The following is a 24,587-nucleotide window of genomic DNA, read 5'->3' as shown; positions in this document are numbered from 1 at the left end:
CATCAACCATGGAATAATTGAATTGTGGCATAGAATGAAATACTATTTACTTTTTTTTTAATTTTTTTAATGTTTATTTATTTTTGAGAGAGACACAGAGCATGAGTGGGGGAGGAGCAGAGAGAGAGGGAGACACAGAATCTGATGCAGGCTCCAGGCTCCGAGCCGTCAGCACGGAGCCTGACGCAGGGCTTGAACCCACAAACCGTGAGATCATGACCTGAGCCGAAGTTGGACGCTTAACCGACTGAGCCACCCAGGCGCCCCTAAAATACTATTTAGCAACAAAGGTAGATAAACTACATCCAGTCACAGCATCACAGATGAATCTTAGGACTGTAACAAAATCAAATAAAGGGCATACTGTATGATTCTATTTAATTGAAGTTCATAAACAGGCAAACTTGATTTATAGCATTAGAGTTGAGGGTAGTGGCTGCCTTTGGAAAGAAAGAAAGGGCTAGTGGTTAGAGGGCATCCTAAAGGTAGCAGTAACATTATGGTTCTTGACATGAGTAATGGCTACTTGGGTGTGTTCCATTTTCTGATAATTCATGAAGTTGTAAAGTCATTACAGTTTTTTTTTTCTGGTGAAAAATACAAGACTGTTTCCATATAAAAATAAAAATGATAGCAAGTCCTTAGAATAATACCTGACACATAGTAAGCGCACAATAAATGTTAGCTACTTTTATGTTTCCATGTCAATATGTATAAGTGTATATCGTAATCTTTAATGTCTGCATTGTATTTCTTTGAGCAAATGTACCCTAACACATTTTCTTCCTCCTCTGTTGATGGACATTGAGATTTTCCCAGTTTTTCTTATTTGATTATAACTTTATATGGTTTATACTTCTGTGATAAGATTTAGTCAATGTTAATAACAAAATAGTAGATCGTTACAAAATTATATTTTCATGCGTGCTTCTGGTAAGAATCACCCAGAAATCTCTTAAAAATTCCCCTTGTATCTTTTGGGTAGTAAAATTGTTGCAAGTTAACCAAATATTCTTCATTATGCTTCTTCCTAAATGGGAATTTTCTAATATGTAGCAAAGCAAACTTTAAAATTGTGACAATAGCTACAAAATATGTTAAAAAGTTATAAAAGCACTCATTTCAAAATAATGAATACAAGTCAGGAAAAAGAAAATATATACACTTTACTTGCAATGTTCTGGAGTTAATTCAGTACTTAGAGGTTCAGAAACACATTCAATTTTAAATAGCTCAAAGACATTGTTACTTGGTTAGAATGAAACCACAAAAAAATAAAAGTTAAATTGGATTAAAATGAAATATAATCCTTAAATAGTTTAATTAAAATATAATAGTCAAATTTTACACAGATTATTTTTTTATTTTTACTTATTTAAAAAAAATTTTAATGCTTATTTATTTTTTGAGAGAAAGATAGTGTATGTGAGTGGAGTAAGGACAGAGAGGAAGACAGAATCCGAAGCAGGCTCCAGGTTCTGAGCTGTCAGCACAGAGCCCGATGTGGGGCTCAAATTCACGGACTGCAAGATCATGACCTGAGCTGAAGTCAGACGCTTAACCGACTGAGCCACCCAGGCACCTCTCACAGATTTTTTTTTTTTTTTTTAATCCTGCTTTAGTTTACCTGTGCTTGTAGCTTTACTTCATTCACTTCATTGGTTAGGTCTTCAAGATCTCTGCCCAAATGCAGAGAAAACTGCTTAATGCTTGTTTCTCTGTCACCCACAGATTTATCAATGGCATTCCGAACTGCAACAATGGATGGCTTCATAGTAGCGAAAACAGCAAAGTCTTCAGGAGGTGTGGGAACCTGATACTGTTCAATGAGCTTGTACATTTGAATCACTACATTCCCTTCATCTTCAAGGCTTTCGATCTAAATAAACAGAAACACTAGTTGCTTATTAAATATATCAGAGTCCTATATTCCCTTTCAGCTTTATCTAATAGGAGATAGCCACTGTGCACTATGAACATCACACATTCATAGCCAGCACCTGAGGCATATGCTTAACATTACGATCAAACTGGCTGAACCCTGCTGAGTGATAAATACAGTGATTGCTACAATACAAGTAATCAGGCCCAGGAGGTAGGTTGTTCAGAGCTGACCACAGTTAGTATTACTCTTATAATACTTAGTATTACTGTTTATTTTCTCTCTCTCTCTCTTTTTTCTTGCCAAGCATTAAACAGTAAAAAGTGCCAATATTTAGTTTTCAGAGACAGCATGTACCATCAGGGTGCTTAGTTGTAACATTTGAGCTTCCAGACATGTGTGCTGAGCAGGGATTGTCCAGAGCAGCTCCTGAGGCGTGCACAGGTCATGGTTCTGACCGCGTGTTCCCCACTATCCTTTAATAAATACTTCTACTACCTTCAACTGACTATTAAACATCTTCGCTTTGATGTCCCACCTTCAGTGGACAGTGCCTTTCCTAATTTTGTGGGAAGGGACTCTCCGGTTTTGGGGGAAGCCTTCTCTTTTCCACTCGGCCACATGGTTATATGGGGAGCAGCCATGTTTGGACAACTTGACCCAACCTCCTGGCCACAAGCTGAACCAAGCAGCACAAAACTGGGACTTCATGAACTGGGCTGAGTCTGCCCTCTCTCTGAACATGGGAAGAATTAGACAGTAGGTGTTGGCAGAGGCCATTTGTTTCCATGTAGAAACAAAGCATGTCGTTGACATGAGAAGAGAACTGCAGAGAGGCTTTTAGAGAAATGGTTCCCAACCGTTAGCTTGAGATTCACAATCACCTTGCTCAACAGATTGTTGAGCCCTTCCCCTGAGCTTCTGATTCAGAAGATCTAGGGTGGAGCCTGAGAATATACATTTCTGAGTTTCCTGCTGATACTAATGCTGCTGATCTGGGCCCACCCCTCCAGAACCAGCATTCTAGAGAGGAGCAGAGATGAGATATGGAAAGAGAAAGGCCTTTCTGGTGTATTTATGCTTCTCTAGTTCTAAGTTCCTATCCTCTTTTAAGGCTAGGCTCTATGCATGCCTTTGGATTCCAGAAGATAACCCTGCAAACGTAGAATAAATGTTCTCATCTTTCCAAGCTAACTATGTGAGTTTTTGTTACTTACAACCCAAAGTTGAACATCTTAATAACATCTTAAACAAGTAATAAATAGAACTAGGTTTCTGTACACCAAGATCTGTTCATCTCCCTATGCTTCCTATACTTGGCATAAACATATGTCCATGTTTCTCTGAGAGCGTCTTGGTTTACACTTAATATCCTGGCAGAATGATTAATAGTGCCTCATTCACTCTCAAAATTGGCCTGGTCAGACAGTGATTATGTGGCCCACCCTACTCATACTGGTTAGTGATACCTGTTCCCTGCAGAAAGATATCCAAGAGTAGTCATAGACTTCTCTTGCTGTCCCCACGTTCAGTTGCCCACTTAGTCCTTTCAATTCTACTAAGTAAATTTACTAGAATCCATTCCTTCTCTCCTATCCTTGAAAAATATAGCTTTAGCTACAATTTATCTGCTTTCTCTACCAAGCACCCTTTCTCCATTGTGTACCAATTGCCACATCCTGCTCTTGTCATGCTGCCTCAGGTCTTTGCACACAAATTTCCCTCTCCTTGGAATCCTACCTGAGTAGATGTATTCTAGGACATAGCTTGAATATCCCATCTTCCACAAAGCCTTCTGTGATTCATAGCCAAGAATGACCACAACTCCTCCCAGTCCTACAACAGTATCCTGTACCTATACATATTATATAATAATTATCTGCTTTCATTATAGACTCTGAGCTCCTTGAAGGTAGGTTTACTCATTGTTGTAACCCCTGTCCTCTGTAAGTGGGTGTTCACTACACTTTCTGAGTTCCAAAAAAAAACTGTTCATGTATGGAGAACGTCTCCCTAAGGGAAACTGCCTCCCCAACACAACACCCAGAAATGCACACACAACTTGGTGGGGATGGACACAGTCTGGGTTTTCTGCATGGCGCATCAAGTCTCCTGTTCAGGAACAACAGAGTGAGAGCAATTTACCCTCTGCAATGTGATCCTAACTTCCTGTCATAGTTTATATAACAGAATGGAGGTGGGAAGCTGAATGCATTTAATAGACATTGAAAATTAATATTGGGGGGGAGAGAGAGAGAGATTCTCTCTCTCTCTTGGTGGCTGGCTAGACTTGCAGTATGTAACTTGGGAGCTGCTGTCAGCCATGTTTGCTGCTGTGGGATGAAGAAGCAGAAGCAGCAAGTCTGTAGAGAAAGAGAAGCAGATCAGATCTGTAGAGAGATGCAGAAAGAAAGGCTGGAGAGAAAGAACTACATGGATTTCCTACAGTCTTCTCATTACTGGTTCTGGTAAATTCCTAAGCCTACTTACCTTTTTGATGAAGGGGTAGGGTTCCATACTACTGAATCCTTAAATAGGGCCCCCTTGGCCTAAGCTAGCTCATTGAGGTTTAGTTATTTGTCCAAAGCACCTTAATGACTACAAATTGACTACAAATTGGCATCTCTAGACTCCTGAGATAATATATATGTACATCTGAGGGAAAGCCACAATACCTGCCCTTTTGTGAAGATGAGCTTCTTTAAATGAGAAACAAAATTGTTACATTTATATTAGTGAATCACTGGGTTATACACCTGAAACTAATATAACGTTGTGCGTCAACTATACTTCAATATAAAAATAAATTCGAAAATGTCAAAAATGGTTACTTTTATGGGACCATGAAACAGCCTTTGCTGTTAAAAATATGTAACAGACTATCTAGTGGTTAATGACTTATCTTACTCAGTGCACATTTTTTATTTGTAACATATCTTCAATTTCCAGATATTTAAGAAAATAATTTACCTCTATTTCAAATGTCAATTGATATGAATGAAAGCTTATGAAAAATGACAACTGAAATTAAATGCTAGGTTTCCTGTCACAGGGAAGATCCTGTGAGGAGGAAACCAAATTTCTAGAGAGAAAGAAATAAGGGAGACAAAGGTCTAAGTGTGTGTGTGAGAGAAAGAGAGAAAAAGAGCCAGTGGGCTGATCAACAAAAGAGTAAGTGTGTGTGTGTGTGTGTGTGTGTGTGTGTGTGTGTGTGTGAGAGAGAGAGAGAGAGAGAGAGAGAGGCAGGCAGGGAGGGAGGGAGGGAGAGGGAGGGAGAGAGAGAGAGAGAGAGAGAGAGAGAGAGAGAGAGAGAGATGACCCTACCACCGGCACCACTTAAGTCCCATATCTACTCTTCTCTCCCAACCTCCACCTCCCTATGTAAGCTAGTTTGAATTGGGTTTTATTCCTAATGGTGAGGTTCTTGACTATCATGCAGATATGGGTTAAGGGTCAAGACTTCCATTATGACCAATGTATAGATTACAATTCCATGATCATTGATCACAAAGAAGAATTGCAATAAACCATGATTGAGAGCACTGACTTTGCAGTCAGAGACTCAGAGCTGGGTAGACCCAGCTCTACCATGTAACAAGCTTTGTGATCTTGAACAATATAACCATTTTTAGTGTCTGTTTCCTCATCTATGGAATGAGAATAAAAATTATCCACACTTCTTAAGTTTTTGTGAGGATTAAAAATGTAATATATATTTAAAAAATTAGTGCAATTCTTGACTAGTGGTGAGAGTTTGATCAGTGTTAGCTGCCATTATTGCTGTGATGTAGGGTATTCAATTATATTGTCTGAAAGTGTTCTAATATTTTGATAGCTGTTGTTGACCTTCAGTCCCTCAATTTTTATTTGTTTTCCTTACCTACCACAAGGTCTGGAATGTTGAGTCATATAAAAATCAACCTACCCTTTCCTGAATTTCATCAAGAAATACTAAGCTGTTAACATATTCTATGGTGGTAGTTGGAACAAATTCAAGTTTATACTCTGCATCTTGTGCCTCAGAGATAATGGCATCCACTTTTTTCTTGCTTTGACGAGGAAGCATATAATTTAGCACCTAGGAAAAAAAAAGAAAATGTAAATCATAACTATTTAAATATTGCCACTTTAATAAATATTTTAAATAAATCCTAATTAAATTAGCAGATATTGGCTCTGTCTTCTGTCATTTACACTAGGGGTCAGCAGAGGCTTTCTGTAAGGATCAGATAGTAAATATTTTAGATTTGTAGGACATACCACCTCTGTTACAATTACTCAACTCTGCCCTTGTAGTGAGAAAGCAACCATAGGTAATACAAAAGCAAACTGTCATGGTTGTATGTACAAAACAGATGGTGGACTGGATTTACCCTGTGGGGTATGGTTTGCCAGTCCCTGTTCTATACCATTGTCTCACTGGAGGTATTTGAGAATATTATAGGCATACCCTGGCTCCAAAGGAAGACATCAAAATTATTTCAGGATCAGTACAAATTTCCTCACCTCTACAATTCACCAAAATATAATCAGATCTTTAGGGACAGTTTCAGAGCAGGAAATGATGTCCTAAACTTGACCTCAACCAGCATTCCCATGGGGACACTGAGCTGTTATAGTAATATCTCTTCTGCAGGAAGTGTTGAAATGCTCCAACAAAGAAAAACAGAATGGGGAATAAGAGGCTACTCTGAGGCCTGTAAGTGCCCTTCCTTCCCTCATCTGAAAGCCTACTATGCTTGGGACAGAGAGAATATGAGACCTTTCCTAGGATGCTCAGTAGGTTATGTTAATTTTAAACATTTGCAATACTACAAAATAAAGATAGGCTATTTGTGGTGGAAAAATTATAAAATAATTATACAGACTACAATTAAAATGTTTCCTAGTTCATAATTACCTCCAAGCATCGCAAAGGTGATGGAATTAGTTTTTCTTTTAGCAGCTTTGTATCAATGAGCAGCAATCCTACATTTCTGGTGGGTCTTAGAGCTATTGCGTCCTTGTGCTGTCTGTGGTATTTTTCCAGTTGTTCTCCAAAAAACTTAACATCTACATGAAATTATAATATAAGGCATAAAATATATCATATCAAATTTTAAAGGGTTATTATGAATATGGTAAAAATCATTGCATTAATAAATTTACATACATATTTATAATGCTATTTTCCTAATGCAGAATTCCACGTATAACTTCAAAATGTTAATTCATAATGCTTTATATCTTATCTTATACTAAAAAACTAATAGTCAATAATGTAAATATGTTTTATGGCTCCTATTAAGAGATGCAAGATAAAAATAATTTGTAACTGCACTAGAGGGTCTAGTCTGGAATGGACTGGATTTTTGAGTCAGGTTGGTTTGAAGTTGGGCTTACTGGAAGGGTTCTTCCACATGGCACCTCCATGTAAACCATTTTGAGGACATTTACAACAAAAGTTTAAAATACAAGAGATTGAGCATAGCTGAAGTTATCTCCATTCCTCTTCCCAACACCTGTCTGCCAACTCTGTTCGTACATCATGGTTGAGGCGTTTGTTGATGTGAATCTGCCATACGCCACAGCTGCAGTTTGATAATCTTCCCATTTTCATTTTCTCCCTTCTCCAATCTATCTAGAACCACTGGAGGACTGATTACCTTTGAATACAATTGTATCATACTGTTGGTCAAAAACAGCTCCTTCTAATACATATGCAATACTAAACTACTTTGCTTGTCTTTAAAAATCCTGTATGCTCTGAACCTGTAAAAAGTTAGCTAACTTTATATCCAAGTGCTTCTTCACCTGAGTCAGAATGATTTCCTTACTATTCCCTGTTCTCTCTATATAACCCTTTTCCAAAAAGAAAAGGGTGTTGATTCTTGTCTTTATTCATGTCAATTATTCTCCTCAATATAAGGGGAAGTTTGACATAGCATAAAGAACATGTAGTATTAGAAAACCTAAACTCAAGTCTTTAACCCATATTTGGCTTTGTGTAAGTCACTTAATCTTTCTGAGCTTTAGCTTCCTTATAACACAAAAAGGGTCAACAATTATCTATCCTACTCATTTCAGAAGGTTTAGATGTGTGTATTTTTGAGAACTGACAAAATGAGATATCAAGTAATCTGAGAAGTCCTCTGGTAAGGAAACCTGTATGATGTTGCTTAGTCTAGTATTTTCCAAACTTATTTGAACACAGAGTCTTTTTTCATGGTATCATGTAATTATCGTTCAGAATAGTGATCCAAGCATTAGAAACAGAGTAGACTAGAACTGATTCAGGTGGAAAAGGAGAGATAACTCCTAAAATCCTAAGACGTTTAAAAAATGAAGAAACCCTATGAGTATTGTTAGACTCTATTTGGAGAGTCAACAACAGAATAATGGGTACACCAGAAGAAAAGAGGAGGTAGAGAGGTTATTTAAAGAAATAATGGCTGTGAACTTCCCAAACCTGGAGTAAGAACTAGACATACAAATCCATGAAGCTAATAGATCACCTTACTATCTCAATACAAAAAGACCATCTCCAAGACATATTATTACAAAACTTTCAAAAGTCAACGATAAAGAATCTTAAAGGCAGCCAGGCAAAAAAAGAAAGTAACCTACAAAGGAACTACTAGATTCATTAGACTATGAGCAGATTTCTCAGCAGAAACTCTACAGGCTGGGAGAGAATAGAATTATGTATTCAAGTATTTGAGAGACAAAAATTGCCAGCCAAGAATACTCTATCTAGCAAAGTTACCCTTCAGATATAAAGAAGAAATAAAGATCTAAGACAAATAAAAGTGAATGGAATTCATCACTACCAGACCTCCCTTACAAGAAATGTTGAAAGGAGCTTTTGTCTACCTGAAATGAAAAAATACACGAAACTTTGAGTAAGGTGATAAATAGAATCAGAAAACTGTAACTCTATTTTAGAATAGGGTGTTAAACAATTATAGTATAAAGGTTAGAGGAAAAAAGCATTAAAAATAACTATAGCTACTATAATTTGGCAACAAACTCACAGAACATAAAGAGATAATTGTTGCAACATAAATATAGAAGGGGAAGAGGAAAATAAAAGAACCTGTATAGGCAAATGAAGATAAATTACTACTAACAGAAAAAGGACTATTTTATCTATGAGACATTTTATACAATACCTCACAGTAGCCACAAAACAAAAATTTAAAGCAAAGACAGACACACACACACACACACACACACACACACACACACGGGAGAAACAGGCCAATTCATCATAGAAAACCACCAAACTAAAAAGGTAAACAGAAAATACAAAGAAAAAAAGAGAGAGAGAGAAAGAGATACAAAACAATGAAAAAACAAAAATAAAATGGCAGTAGTAAGTCCTCATATATCAATGATCACCCTAAATGTAAATGGATTGAACTCACCAATAAAAAGGCACAGAGTGGGTGGCTGGATTGAAAAATAAGACCCCTACTATATGCTGCTTTCAGAAGACTCATCTCAGCTGCGAAAAACATAGACTCAAAGTGAAGAGGTGGAAGATAATACTCTAAGCAAGCAGTAACCAAAAGAAAGTGGATGTAGCCATACTGATATCAGACAAAATAGACTTGAAGCCAAAAATCGTAAGAGACAAAGACCATTATGTAACGATAAAGGGGCCAATAGATCAAGAAGATATAACAATCATAAACATATATGCTCCCAACATCCAAGCACTGAAATGTATTAAGCAAACACTATCAGCTCTTAAGAGAGAAATCAACAAGAATACAATAATAGTAGAGGACTTTAATACCCTATTATCATCAATTAATACGTCATGCAGACAGAAAACCAACAAAGAAATGGAATTGAATCACATTTTAGAACAAATGGACTTAACGGACATACATAGAACATTCCATCCAACAGCAGAATATACATTCTTCTCAAGTGCACATGCCACATTCTCCAGGATAAATTAAATCTATCTTAGTAAATTTAAGATAATCTTAGTAAATTTATCAAATCATACCAACTATGAGGATGTGGTAAAAAGTAATTCTACAGAAAATAAGCCAGAAATGAATAAACTTATCTTTTATCAGGCCAACTTTTTTTGGTCATCATTTCTGTCTCTATACACCAATAAACAGAAACTAGACTACTATAAACCTCGATATCCCTCTCAAAAATAATTAGTAAGGACAAATGGAAAACTTACCAGGTTCTTGAAGTTTAAGAGCTTGTAAATCAAGACTTTCATTTTCCTTGAAGAATATATGGAACTTTTCAAATGTAGATGCATATAATCGGGCAGATTCAAATGCTGCTTGTATGGTTTCCTAAATGTTATAAATAAACAGACAAATAAAATTATTTTTTTTCCTGAGCAGAATTCAACTCAATGTAACTAAAATAAACACAAATGCCTTCTCTGTGTCCAACAATATGCTTTGACCTAGGGATACATAAGTGAGGTAAGATACCATCCTTGATGTCAAAGAGCAGTTAATGGATTCTCTTATGAAGTAAAAGAAAAAACACATCTTAAAATCTGACTTCTGAAAACTGTTCTTTATGATTAAAATGAAGCATACTTATAATTTTTTAAATCTGAAACAACTCCTCAACCCTTGTCTTTTTTTTAAATTTTTTTTTAACGTTTATTTATTTTTGAGACAGAGAGAGACAGAGCATGAACGGGGGAGGGTCAGAGAGAGGGAGACACAGAATCCGAAACAGGCTCCAGGTTCTGAGCTGTCAGCGCAGAGCCCGACGCGGGGCTTGAACTCACGGACTGTGGGATCATGACCTGAGCCGAAGTCGGCTGCTTAACCGACTGAGCCACCCAGGCGCCCCAATGTTTATTTATTTTTGAGAGAGCATGAGCGAGGGAGGGGCAGAGAGAGGGAGACACAGAATCCGAAACAGGCTCCAGGCTCTGAGCTGTCAGCACAGAGCCCAACGTGGGGCTTGAACTCATGGACCACGAGATCATGACCTGAGCCGACGTTGGCCAATTAACTGACTGAGCCACCCAGGCACCCCTCAACCCTTGTCTTTTAAGGGTTTTACATTTTATAAATGACCTTTACATTTTGAAGAGTATCTCGTGTGTGTGTGTGTGTGTGTGTGTGTGTGTGTGTGTGTGTGTGTGTGTTATATCTTATAATGCATAATTTCAGTTATACATTCTTGGTAATAATACCACAGAAATGATATATGTTCTCAGTGCATCACAGAAGAAGGCACCTAACATCAATTTGTCCCCGAGATGTTAACATGTTAGTTAAGGTAGCGTCTGTCAGGCTTCATCACTGCAAACTTACTATTTTCTCCCTGAAATCAATAAATACCTTATATACAGACAAAACACTGTTTTGAGACAAAATACTGTTTCTCACTGAACTTTTACATACTCATTTTAGTATGAATTGGAGATTCCTTACTGTTTCTATGATAGCCATCATGATTTTTCTTTATGTTTTCTTTCTACATTTATTAGTTGACATTCTGCTCTAAGGAAAAGCTTTCCCCTCTCATTCAATTCATTTCTTCATTCACAATATGGACTAATGTGTTTCCATTTTATTCAAGGATTTATGATACTTTTATTTTTTTAAAAGTATACTTATTTATTTTGGGAGAGAGAGAGAGCAAAGACAGAGGGAGAGAGAATCCATAGCAAGCTCTGCACTGTCTGCGCAGATCCCAACACAGGGCTCAGACCTACGAACTGTGGGATCATGACCTGAGCCAAAATTGTGAGTCAGACACTTAACTTACTGAGACACCCAGGTGCCCCACAAGGGTTTATGATACTTTTGTAATCAGTATTTATTTCAATGGCCAAATTGTCCCAGGGAGACCCTTCTATGGCCTTGATACTTGAAAAGCTATCTTGAATAGATAAAAATTATTGATTCACACTTTCTTCCCTTGAGTTTCATTAAGAAATGCTGTTTTATTATTGTCTTGCTTTATACACTGTTTCTGAGAAGTCTGATGCTGGTCTAATTCTCTTACTTTGTAAGTTCTTTGACCTTTGTGTGGTGAGCTTTAAAAGCTAATAGTTTTAAGAGGATATATTACAGAACTGATTGTTCTGGGTCAATTTTCCAAGGTACTCTACAGGCCCTTTCAATACAGATTCAGGTTTTCTTTTCTTGGACTACAGTTATAAATGTTTGCTCTACCCTATGTTTTCTTGTCCTCTTTGGAGACTCCAATTAAATGTATATTATTTCTTCTTTGCCTATTCTATTCCAATTATTTTCTCTCTGACCCTTTTACCATCTCTAGCTTATTTTCATTCCCTTGTTTTTCTGTCTTTCCTCCATTCTCATTTTTCTTATCATTCTTCTAATTATTAAATTTTCATTTGAGTTTATCCTCCCTTGGTCACCACGTAATTTAGGCTTCATTTCTGAGATGATTTTGTCTTTTTTTTTCCCATTTCTGATTTTGAATTTTTTATTCAATGTGATTGTACACATAATTCAAATGCTTGTTTGAGGATATCTACTTTAGTTGGTAGCACAGCTTTTGTTTCATGGTTTTTTCGGAAGGAAAGGAAGGAGCATTCATGAGATCTTTTAATCTTCTCTTTCTGTTTTCTTCCTGTAGTAGTTTTACATGAATTTAATATATCTTCATTTCTTCAGGTTGTGGATCTGAAGTGATTTATAGGATTTATAAGTCAAGGGTATTCTATTCTGTCAGTGTAGCAATGTACAGATTTTTAAATTTTTTGGTGGTGGGGAAAAATTGGGTATACTTTGATTTTTTTGGTTCTCTTTTGTCTTGTAGGACCTTAAATTTTCACCAGTTGCTTCATTCCCCTATGCCACCCAATGTTTAAATAACGCCTCTTCTTCCTTCTTAACCTTATTTTCTCCCCTGGGAGTGAAGCCACCTCAGATAATTTGTACTTCTAAATCCTTTCCTACAGTCAGTGCTCTGATATACCAGGGCTTTAAAAAGAAATACTTTACTATTTAGAAATTAAGTAGCATTCAGTTTAAAGATAAGAAAGGAACTATATTACTCAATTTCTTAAAAATTGAGACTATAATAAATTAGTTTCAGTAAAAGTAAATGTACCTTTATTTGAAGGATAATTGTGTGAAAATTCTTATCATCATCAAATACTGCTGATAGGCTTGGACCAAATCCACAAGTTTTTTCTTCAAGTTTGTTGTTAATGTAAGGTCTGGTAAAAGCGTCAAAATATGTATCAGGTACAAGATTAGGAACTGATAGCACAGTGTTTTGAAATTGATTAATTGCATCTGAAATACCATCCTGTTAGGCAGAAAAACATAAACATAAATGTAAGCATATATGGTTATATTTATGAATAATTTTGAATTTTCTGAAATGTTAAAATAAATAACTCATTCAACCATGCCAAATACTGTGTTGATTCTGAGTACATACAAATCATGTGAAGGACACGAGTCTTCTGGCCAAGAAGGGACCTAAGAACCCAGTGTCTCCACAGGAACTTCTGAGTGAGGTCACAGCCATAGGGACCTCAGCAGTCTGCTTGTCCATGTAAATATCCTAAAATAACCTATCTGATAAATCACAGAATCATGGACTGCTGGAATTGGAAGCAACCTTAAAACTCATCTGCCTTCTCATCTTACAGATACATAAAACGAACCCTAGAGAGTTAAGTGGATTCCCTAAGGTCAAATAGCCATTAACTGTTAAGTCAAGACTGGAATCTAGAGATCCTGGTTACTAGTGCCATTGTGGTACAGTATACCAGGAAACATAGATCCTGATAGGTCTACTAATTTATACGTATAGACAAATGTGGAAGGCAGAATTCCATGATGGCACCCAAGATTCCCTCCCTCTGGTGCACATGCACTGTATGATCCTTTCCTCTTGAGTATGGAGGGATGGAGGGCCTGTGGATACAATGGGATGCCACTCTCCACAACTGGGCTACATTATATAGAAACTTAAAGGAAGAGCACCTGGGTGGCTCAGTCAATTAAGTGTCAAACTTCAGCTCAGGTCACAATCTCAGGGTTAATGGGTTCAGGCCCCACATTGAGGTCTGTGCTGGTGGTGTGGAGCCTGCTTGGGATTCTCTCTCTCTCCTCCCCCCCCCCGCCCCCACTCTGCCCCTTCCCCGCACATGCTTGCTTGCTTTCTCTCTCAAAATAAATAAATACACTTAAAAAAGAGAAAGTTAAAAGAATTTTGCAGATATAATTAAGGTCCCAAATCCGTTGACTCTGAGTCAATTGAAAAGGTATATCCTGGGTATACCTGACTGAACCAGGTGAAAATCCTTAAAAGAGGGATTGGGCCCTTCCCAAAGGAGATTTTCCAACTGATGTTGAAGAAGCAAACATCCATATTGTAAACTGCTTATACAGTTGGCCACATGGTAAGGAATTGCAGGTGATTTCTAGGATCTAAGAGTAGTCCCCTGCTGACATCCCTCAAGAACACAGGAACTTCAGTCCTCTACCTGCATAGAGGTGAGCTGTTCCAACAACTTGAGGGAATTTAGAAGTAGATCCTTTTCTAGCCAAGCCTCTAAGAAGACCTCATCATAGCCAATACCTGCGTGGCAGCCTGGAGAGACTTTGAAGCAGAGGATGAGCCCAGACTTCCTACCCATAGAAAGTTGAGCAAACACAAGGCTGTTGTTTTAAGCTGCCATGTTTGTGGTAATTTGTTAAATAGCAATAGATAACTAAAATAAACTTTTCACAGATGTGGCACACCTAAAAATATTTCAAAAGTTGTCCTTACCATAGTCAATGCTAAATTTTGTATAGAATATGTTCTTTTGATGGTACACCCTACCAAGCCCCCAATCTGTCTCAACTTAAAGAAAACATGCTAAACTTTTAGATCTTTTTTATGTAGATGTAATGCTGTGCATAGAACAATACTTTCTCATTTTCTTCTAATCACTTTGGAAAAGTGACAACAGCAATCCTGCCAATCATTTGACAGTGAAACAGTTGCTTCATTTTCCAAAAAGTTATGTATGCATGGATGCTATCTGAAGAAACACACACCAGGAAGTCTTCCAAAGAAGGCTCGAAGAGTAATGATTGGACTGTCAAAATCAGTTCTGTGAGAAACATAGGGATGAGAGACTCATCTTCTTCCTGCTTTTCCACCACAGAGGCCCCCTGAAATGAGCACATTTGCAGTGTTAAAAAGATGTAAGAACCAAGGTGGAAGATTAAAACAAAAACAAAAACAAAAACCTCTGTATTACAAGAGGCATGTAAACTGAAGCTTATACAATTAATTGATTTCATAATGTTGGCATGTCTTTCAGTGAATATTACCATAGAAATTAAAAAATTAAGGAAAACATTGAAAGACGATTCAACAGTATAAAACTCTCCTTATAAAAACATTATCAACAAAATGGAAAGGCAAACAACAAGCTGGAAAAATATGTCAGTAGTGAACACAGAATATAGAAAGTTGATAATATTTAAATAGAAATATACTTGATATACTCAATAGAAATGTATACTAACAATATAACCATTGATACATAAATATATATTAAAATAGAAATGTACTTAAATAGAAAAATGGGCAAAGGGCATGATCTGACATTTTTTAAAAGGAATATACAAGTGATCAATCACTCTCCTCCTTGTTCTCGTACTCCTGATAGTTAACTCAGTAACAATATTTATTGAGCATTCACTGTGTGCCAGACATTGCTAAGTATTCATGTACCCACACCAACCATATGAAGCAGATATCATTATTACCCCCATGAGAAAAATAGGATCTGAAGAAGGTAAGACATTTCATCCAGGACATACTGGTTATTAAGTGCCAGACCTATGCTCTTATCCCTGCACTGGGGTAACAATTAAAGAAATATAACAATTAAAAGCAGTGATGTACTACTTTACATCCATCATATTGGCCAAAATGAAAATGAATGATAATATCTAGTGTGCCTGTGGCTCATTGTCAAACATTGCTGGGAAGGTTATAAATTAACACAAAACCTTCTGGCAAGTTAATCCATCAGTATCAAAAGCCTTAACAAGTAAGCATATTTGTGACCCAACAATTCCACATCTAGGAGTTTCTTCTAAGGGGAAAAATCGGATGTGTGAAAAATGTATGGACAAGGATGTTCTTTGCAGTATTATTTGGAATAATGAGAAAGTGATCAACAATAGAAAATTATTTAGAAGATGTACAGTAGGTACATTTTTGTGTGAGAATATTATATGGAAAAGTACATATTGACTCAGGAGATTTTTCACAATATATTGCTAGGTAGAAAAAGCATGTGATAAGGCAGCAAGTAAAGTATGATACCCTTCTTCCCACTGGAAATAGGTATCTTTGGAAAGCAGAGGATGCTTTCCTTTGTATATTTCTGTGTTCTTCCCATTTTTTTCACTTAGCATATATTACTTTTATAATTAGAACAATAAATGTTACTTTCAAAATATAAAGATATTTAGAAAAAGGAGGAATTGAGATTAGGGGAGGAGAGAGAGTAATAAAAAAAGAACATGCAACTAAAATTCAATGTTTGGAGAAAAGGGAAACTATGGCAAAGAACATCCAGCCTTGAAATTTCATAACTGGGTTTCCTGGGGGGGGGGGGGTTGGGGGGAGTTGACAAGTGCAGGTAGGAAGACTGATGAAACTAGGTACGCATGTTTTGTTATGTTTTAGATATCTAGCATGGAGCTACTATCTGGGATGGAGCTGGGGGAAAGCTTATTGAGAAACGTGGATATTAGATGATATGATTTCTCTCTCAGCCACCAGAAAAGTTGTAGCACTTCATCTCAAACATCTCAAATTAATCTGTGTCTCTAAGATCAACATCCTCCCAAGAGGCTATCTACTCAAAGCGCAAAGACTTGCTTCCATGATTTGCTTCTTCTCACCTCTAAACCATTGCTTACCTCTTTCGTTTATACAACCTTCCCTGCTTCTGTCTGCCAGCTCATGCCCACAATGACCCCCAACCTGTAAGCTTTATTAAAGGGGGCAAGCATCCTCTCTATGATTTTCATCACTATATACCCAACACCCAGCACAGGGATTAGTACGTAGTAGGTACTTAAGAAATATTTGTCCAATGTACACCTGAATAGCCTATAGCAAATTTCTATGAGACAGACATCTGGCACAATGGATGCTTTCTCTTACTTGTTCATACAGTGATTTTCATTTTGCCATTTCCAGTGCATATGGTAAGCTCTTATTATCCTGTGAAATCTCCTAAACATTCCTGCTACTTCCAGTACACAGAAAATAGCATAATATGCATAGTAAGCACTCCTCAATAAATGCTGACCTGTGAATTTTCTTAATTTTGTCTAAATATACCTTTTTATCAGTGACGTCAGGCTTCTCTTCAGTAATCCATTTCTGAATGACATCTGCTGAAGGTGTTCGTTTTAGCTTGTCAGTGAGATAATTCAAAAGAGAGTTAACAGAATTTACTGTTAGGATGTGCATTGTGTTCTCAATTAGATGGTCATTTAGACGGATAAAGCTTGAAAAGAAAAAAAATACAGCTTCAGTTTTCTATATTCACTACTATTTTTGAAAGTGACAGTAAACCAAATATTCACACTTAAAAAATCATAATTTCTTTTTGAATTTCCATTTATGTTAGAATAACAGAGACTTATTGTCCAGAAGAGTTCTTCTTGGACATTCTTCATTTTAAAACACAAATATATTCAAATATATAGCATTAATTTAGCTGAGTGTTCTAACTATTCAAAAGGATATTTAATGAGCAATACAGTTGGTATGGAAAACACACCTACCTCAGCTAGCCAAAAGGGCCATAAGATTTTTGAAAGATGCTTTAAACAAGAAATCAGAAAATATACAACATCTGTGACATTCTAATGGTAAAATTGTGAAACTTTTGCTATTGAATAAATGTTGTTTGACAGCAACTGCTAACCCAGAGATGCAGATTTTTATTTTCTTACTTAGGCATTTAAAATAAATGTTCATTCTACTCAAGTGAAGCCCCAAGTGGCCTCTGTTACCTGTATTATGATGGTGGCCTCAGGGACTGCTTCATTTACTTCTGTTGTGACACAGACAGTGCTATCATGTTATTTCATATATAAACTAGTACACAGTTAAGGTTTATTAAACAGACAGCTGTCAAACTTGGACTAAGTTAGTGGGCACTGAATAACAATAACTGTTTTATAATGCCACACAAAATTTTTCAGATAATGTTTGGGGATTTTGTTTGCAAGTTATTTGTAAATGTTTTTAAATTTTTATTTATTTATTTTTGAGAGAGAGAGAGAGAGAGAGTGTGAGCCTAAGCAGGGGAGGGGCAGAGAGAGGGAGACACAGAATGTGAAGTAGGTTCCAGGCTCTGGGCTGTAAGCACAGAGCTCGACACGGGGCTCAAACTCACAGACAGTGAGATCATGACCTGAGCCAAAGTTGGACATTTAACTGACTGAGCCACTTGCCTTGTTTGCAAGTTATTTGTAATGATGAGGTTTTAGAATGATGTGAAATCCAAACTCTGGAACAATGTCATGATCTGGCCGAGGCCCTAGAAGGAAGACTTTCCACCCTGGTCTCCCAGATGCAAAACCTACCACAGGGAGAGGGTGGAATTTTGTGTGGCAATGCAAAGAACTCCCTGTAGTCTCTAGTGACCAAACAGATGTAGTGGGCTCTCCGGGTCCCCTGGAGGACGCCCACAAATCTCTATGTACCTGACTTCTCCTTACCACAGCCTACTTCATGCTCCGAGCTGGGCTCGAAGGAAACAAAGCTTTAGAGATCAAAGAGAAGCACTTGGCCTTGGGCATGTCTTCCACCCTCCACCAGCTTGCCATTCCTGTGGTTGCTTTGCTGAGTGAAAGTCAGATGGGTGAGCTTCTGGGCATGCATTCAGGTTACCATATCCCCCTAATCCCTCATCACTATTAGTGAATCCTGTGATGAAGGCTTTAATTTTTAATGAAATTTGAGAAGGGTGGATGCTCTAATATTTCTTGAAAGAAAAAAAAGAATAATAATTTACCATGTTAGCCTCATGCAGTGATGCCTTTTGCTGGCCTGCTCTGTGTATGTCATTTTCTCAGAGTCTGAATAAGCAGGCAACTCAGTGAGACCTCCACCATCTGGCATTTTACAATAATCTAAGAACAACAGAAGACACAACAACAGGAATTCTTGTGTAAAAATTCCATTTCTTTCAATATGGATTAAAAAATAAGTAAAATTTTTTATATAGCTGAATAACATTCCATTGTGTGTGTGTGTATATATATATATATCAAAAGTACATACATACGTATATACACACCACATCTTCATTATCCATTCATCTATCGACGGACACTTGGGCTGCTTTCATAATTTGGCTATTATAAATAATGTGGCAATAAACATAGGGGTGCATATATTCATTTGAATTAGTGTTTTCACATTCTTTGGGTAAATACCCAGTAGTGCAATTACTGGATTGTAGGGTAATTCTATTTTTAATTTTTTGAGGAAACTCCATACTGTTTGCCACTGTGGCAAAATGCATCAATTTGCATTCCCACCAAACAGTACACAAGGGTTCCTCTTTCTCCACATCTTCACCAATACTTCTTGTTTCTTGAGTTTTTGATTTCAGCCATTCTGACAGGTGTGAGGTGATAATCTCATTTTGTTTTTGATCTGCATTTCCCTGATGATGATGCTGAGTGAAATAAATCAGTCAGAGAAAGACAAATATGAAATGATTTCACTCATTTGTAGAATTTAAGAAATAAAACAAATGAAAGGGAAAAAAAGAGACCAAAAAACAGATTCTTAAATATAGAGAACAGGTGGTTACCAGAAGGGGTTGAATGGAGGGATGGGGGAAATAGGTGAAGGAGATTAAGAGTACATTCATCATGATGAACACTGAGTAATGTACAGAATCGCTGAATCACTATATTGTACACCTGAAACTGATATACCACTGTATGTTAACTATATTGGAATTAAAATTTTTAAGAAGATAGGTAAAATTCAAAAATAACAAAATGCTTGGTTAATGTTTCAAACTCTAGAAAATAGCCCAGTTATCCAAAAGAATTCCACATCAAAGGATTTTGACTCAGTGAAAGACTGCAGACAGTTCATTAACATTCCCCGTAATAGGGTTTGATCTGTGTACCATGCTACCTCTTTCCCAGGAACAGCTTTATCCTCCTTTTCCATCTGAATTTTAGTTATCCTTTACTGTTCATGTCAACTGGAGCCAACCTGAGATCCATCCAGTTGCTTAATTTTGACAAACTTATTGTCTGTTCTGGTAGACTTGACATAACTTTAAGCAAAGAGTCCCTGATTCCACCATAAAGTGCTTATGAAATAAAGGTTCTATGACTAGTATCCTGACGAATAGGATCATTATTTGAACTTAAGAAAAGTAGAATAAAAAAGAGTTAATTTTTTAGAAAGCCATGACTTCTGATCTATCAAAGTTTTTTTTCCCCTTCATACCCTCAACAGGTTTATGTTGACAGTCATCAGGAATAAATCCTGCGGCATGCAGAGCAATTCGACAAGCCTTCCTGACCACGACTTTTGCCTCATTTCGAAATTCTTCTAGGCGCATTGTCACCTAGACATTGATGAATATGTATAATTAGCAATAGCAAAGTAGCAACAATAGAAAAAAAAATCTCAAAACCATAGACAAAAATTCCTTACCTCTTCTAACCATATGATTTGTGTGGCCTTAAATTCTTGCAGGGTATAAGTATGACATTTTTCAATATAACAAAGTCTGATAAAACTCAAGTTATAGCATAATTCATTTATTTTAAGAAGAGCCGGTCGCAAATGCTGAATGAAAATAAAAATTATCATTGTTTAGTTAAAAAAAAAAACCCTGTCTTTTAAAAGAATAAAAATATTTGGAAAGCAAGAATGGTTATTAAGGAAAATAATAGGTCTATATGTTAACTCTAGCTACAACTCCAAAGTGCATACATTAAACAGGAACACATCTGAAATTTTTTCTAAAAGCATTCTTTGAATTATCAGACTTAATTTGTTTGAATGTCTATCTTTTTATCTTGAATATGTGTCTTTTAGCTAAGAAATTGAGGGTAAGTAATAGAGGACTGGGAAATATCTTAAATTTCACTATGTATGATGAATGGCTACTAAAAGATTCATTGTGTTATCTTAAGGACTTTACAATGCCCAGTCACCATGGTAATGGAGAGGCCCATTTGCTGATCTAAGAGGCTTTGACATAAAATCCCAAGACAACTTTGAATTAAAAATTTTTTTAAGTTAAAATTTTTAACTTTAAATTTAACAAGTTACTGAAAAAGAAAACTCAGTCACTATTAAGAACCTATTTATTTGTGGACTGGAACAATGAATGGAAGTAGATGGATGGATAAATAAAATATATATATCCATACAACAGTGTATTATTTGCCAATAAAAAGAAATGCTATGCTATAACATAGATGAATGCTGGAAACATTAAGCTAAGTGAAAAAACCCAGCCATAAGGAACCACATATTACATGGTTCCATTTACATGAAACGTACAGAATAGGCAATCCAACAGAGACAAAAAGTGGTTTAGTGGTTGCCTAGAGCCGGGGAGGGTGTTGGGGGGAGATGGGGAGAAATATAGAATGACCACTAATGGGTAATAGGGTTTTAAAAAAAAAAATTATTCATTTATTTTGAGAGAGTGAGAGAGAGAGAGACAGCAGACAAGGGGCAGAGAGAGAGGGAAAGAGAGAGACAGAGAGAGAGAGAGGGAATCCCAAGCAGGCTTTGCACCATCGGTGTGGAGCCTGATGCAGGGCTTGAACTCACAAACTGTGAGATCGTGACCTGAGCTGAAACCAAGAGCTGGATGCTTAACCGACTGAGCCACCCAGGTACCCAAACAAGGTTTCTTTTTGGAGTGATGAAAATGTTCTAAAATTGACTGTGGTGATGGTTAATCAATTCTGTGAATGTAATAAAACCACCAAATGGTATACCTTAAATGGGTGAATTGTACACTACGTTAATTATATTTCAATAAAGTTGTTAAGAGGAAACGTAGGCACAGGTGCCAATAAGGTTTGTTACTAAAAAATATCATGAAAAGAAATATTTCAGATATTTTCAATATATTTTCCACATTGATCCTTTCAACCTAGTCTAGGCAAATCAGTCCTCCTAATTAACTAATTGTAAATGTAAGAGTAGTGATAAGCATTGCATAATTATAGTATGTAATAGACATTTAAACCAACACAATGGGTCTGTTATTTAGGTCAATCTAAGCTTAAATGGATGAGAACTTTCTAGTCTGCCAGGGCTACATTTAAGAGAAGATATTATCAAGGTCAAAGCACTATTGGTATGAATGGTAGGCAGATAGGACAACTGTCAGCACATAAGAGAACAAGCCTTAAGGATCAATCGAGGTGATCTTAGAGACGAATACAGGAAGAACTATTTTATATACTTAGTAACAAACTTATGAAATGTATAGTGCCCAGGACATGGCAAAAGATAAAAGGTGGTAAAAAGATAATAAAATAGGTTCAAACGATTGATGGATCCTTAATGAAATTAGAGGTCTAGGAGTTGAGCTTACTATCAAGAAGGACTAGAATATTTTCTACAACCCAGAATGCTTGATGAGATGGATGACCTGAAATAACACATTTCATACATGTGTTTTGCACTAATACCTATGTTAGCCCTAGTCTTTTAATGTTCCTTTGTGTAACTGACATCTTGATAATGATCTTTCAGATCAACATATGAAAGTGAAGGAAATGAGCAGTAAAAAAGCAAACTTGAGGCTTCTGATTTGAGAGGATGATGACTCAGTGTCATAGAAATAGACAGCTGAGGACCCTGACAGTAATGGTGATTCCAGTTTATTCCCAAGGGCCAAATAGAAAACTTTATTTTTTAATTTTTTTAATGTTATTTATTTTTGAGAGAGAGAGAGACAGAGACAGAGCGTGAGTGGGGGACGGGCAGAGAGGGAGACAGAGGACAGGCTACGCACTGTCAGCATAGAGCCTGACACGGGGTTCAAATCCACGAACTCTGCGATCATGACCTGGACGGGCACTCCACAAGTAGAAAACTTCTAATGCAAGTTGAAATTCAGTGAATGGGTAGAGATTTTAAATATGGCCACATACTCTTTAACAGTTCTTTTCCCATGATTACCCCATTCTGCAAAGTAAAGATTAAAAATTTCCCTAGGGTCTGAATCCATGGTGGAGGAAAGTATATGTATGATACCTTGGGAAGCACTGGCCCATGAAAACAGGTCCCCCAATTATTTTGGACCATAAAGTCCAGAGTGACTCAAAGATAAGAGGAGGTAATAAGGGTTGCCAGCCCACTCTGCTCAAGAGGATATACCATTTTCCTGATCAGCAACAAAGGGGGCCATGAATCCAAACCTCTGAGGCTGCTTCTAACTGAAGGGGACCTGTGCAACTCTTTTCTTATACTTTTGCATTCTGCAACCCCAGTTAAAATGTAAAAACACTGCTAGACTGCCAGACTCTTAAATGACAAGACAGTATGAAAATTCTCTTAAAAAGATGAAATATTCTATTTCAAGGACAGTCTATACCAATACCTGTAATAGATTCACATTTTGTTTTTCTGTAATTCTTTTAAAATATAATTAAAAATACGTACAGGATTAACAATGAACAAATTTTTTTGTAGAGATTGTCGACAACCACTGATTTTCTTGGAACGGACATTCTTCTTCCACACATTAAAAGCCTTCCATTTCCGGAAAAGTGCAAATATGGGAATCTTAGTGAGTTCTCTGTGATATAGATACTCCTGTTCCCATCGATCAATTTCGATATACTCAATGTCCTCATTATAAATGTGTGTTACGGCTTTTTTGCTAATAGTATAGTAGTCATTTTTATTGATGTTCTCATAACTTACAACTCTATGAACAAATAAAATTGAGGCAAGTAAATAAAGTATTCAATACAAAGTCAAGCAATTGCATTGATTTTTTTTCTAAAGAGATAAAACATTTCTGAAAAAACATATTATTTAAAATTGTTAAAAATTCTAACAAACTATTTTTAGATTGAATAAATTACTTAAGAAAAGAAAGAGGAGCTCCTGTTTAAAAAATAGTTGTACTTATTTTAGGTCTTAAAGATTTCACAACCTTGGTAATATGCTTGATAATTTCAGTTACATGATCTTTACAAAAACAACTCAATAACAGATATTTAAAACATAATAGCTCTGTATGAAAGTTACCTGAAAATAAGTTTTTATTATTAGCTGTTTAGAAACTATTCAATAATAATGTAAGAGTTTTACACTACTCAGTATTGAAAGAATTGTGAGAAAGATCAAAGAAAAGATGAATTAAATAAGATTCAAATCAAGACCCAGATTAAGCTGAAAAAAATATGCCCAGTTCATCACAGAACAAAATAGTTATTACTGAGAACCTATTTATTTCAAGGTATTCCCCTTTCAACTGTCATCAAGGGCATTCTTCACCCTTATGCTTAACAGGAAACAGATCAAATAAGGAAGAAAAGCAAGTGAGATAAAGACAGGAGTAAGGACAGAAGGAAGCAAAGTAATGAGAATAGAAAAGGCTGATTCTCTAAAGTTTCTTAAAACAAGAACTTGCCTGTAGGCACAAAGTTTTTTGTTTTTGTTTTTTTGTTTTTTTGATAATTTT

General features: G+C 36.4%; 1 protein-coding gene across 1 annotated transcript in view; it reads right to left on the bottom strand.

Moving 5' to 3' along the window:
• DNAH6 (dynein axonemal heavy chain 6) overlaps positions 1 to 24,587 on the bottom strand; it is a 241,924-nt gene that overhangs the window by 159,509 nt on the left and 57,828 nt on the right. Inside the window, exons 5-15 of the mRNA XM_053890890.1 lie at positions 23,558 to 23,825; positions 20,576 to 20,710; positions 20,366 to 20,486; positions 18,903 to 19,020; positions 17,216 to 17,384; positions 14,902 to 15,018; positions 12,953 to 13,153; positions 10,071 to 10,191; positions 6,783 to 6,934; positions 5,808 to 5,960; positions 1,628 to 1,879 (exon numbers count right to left, since the gene is read on the bottom strand). Coding sequence (XP_053746865.1) covers positions 1,628 to 1,879; positions 5,808 to 5,960; positions 6,783 to 6,934; positions 10,071 to 10,191; positions 12,953 to 13,153; positions 14,902 to 15,018; positions 17,216 to 17,384; positions 18,903 to 19,020; positions 20,366 to 20,486; positions 20,576 to 20,710; positions 23,558 to 23,825 — 1,807 coding nt within the window. The remainder of the gene's footprint in view (positions 1 to 1,627; positions 1,880 to 5,807; positions 5,961 to 6,782; positions 6,935 to 10,070; positions 10,192 to 12,952; positions 13,154 to 14,901; positions 15,019 to 17,215; positions 17,385 to 18,902; positions 19,021 to 20,365; positions 20,487 to 20,575; positions 20,711 to 23,557; positions 23,826 to 24,587) is intronic.

Source organism: Panthera pardus, unplaced genomic scaffold (assembly GCF_024362965.1).
Source record: "Panthera pardus isolate Hobbes unplaced genomic scaffold, ASM2436296v1 HiC_scaffold_26, whole genome shotgun sequence".
NCBI lineage: Eukaryota > Metazoa > Chordata > Mammalia > Carnivora > Felidae > Panthera > Panthera pardus.
The sequence above is the reverse complement of the archived record's forward strand: the minus strand, read 5'-3'. Positions and strand labels throughout refer to the sequence as shown.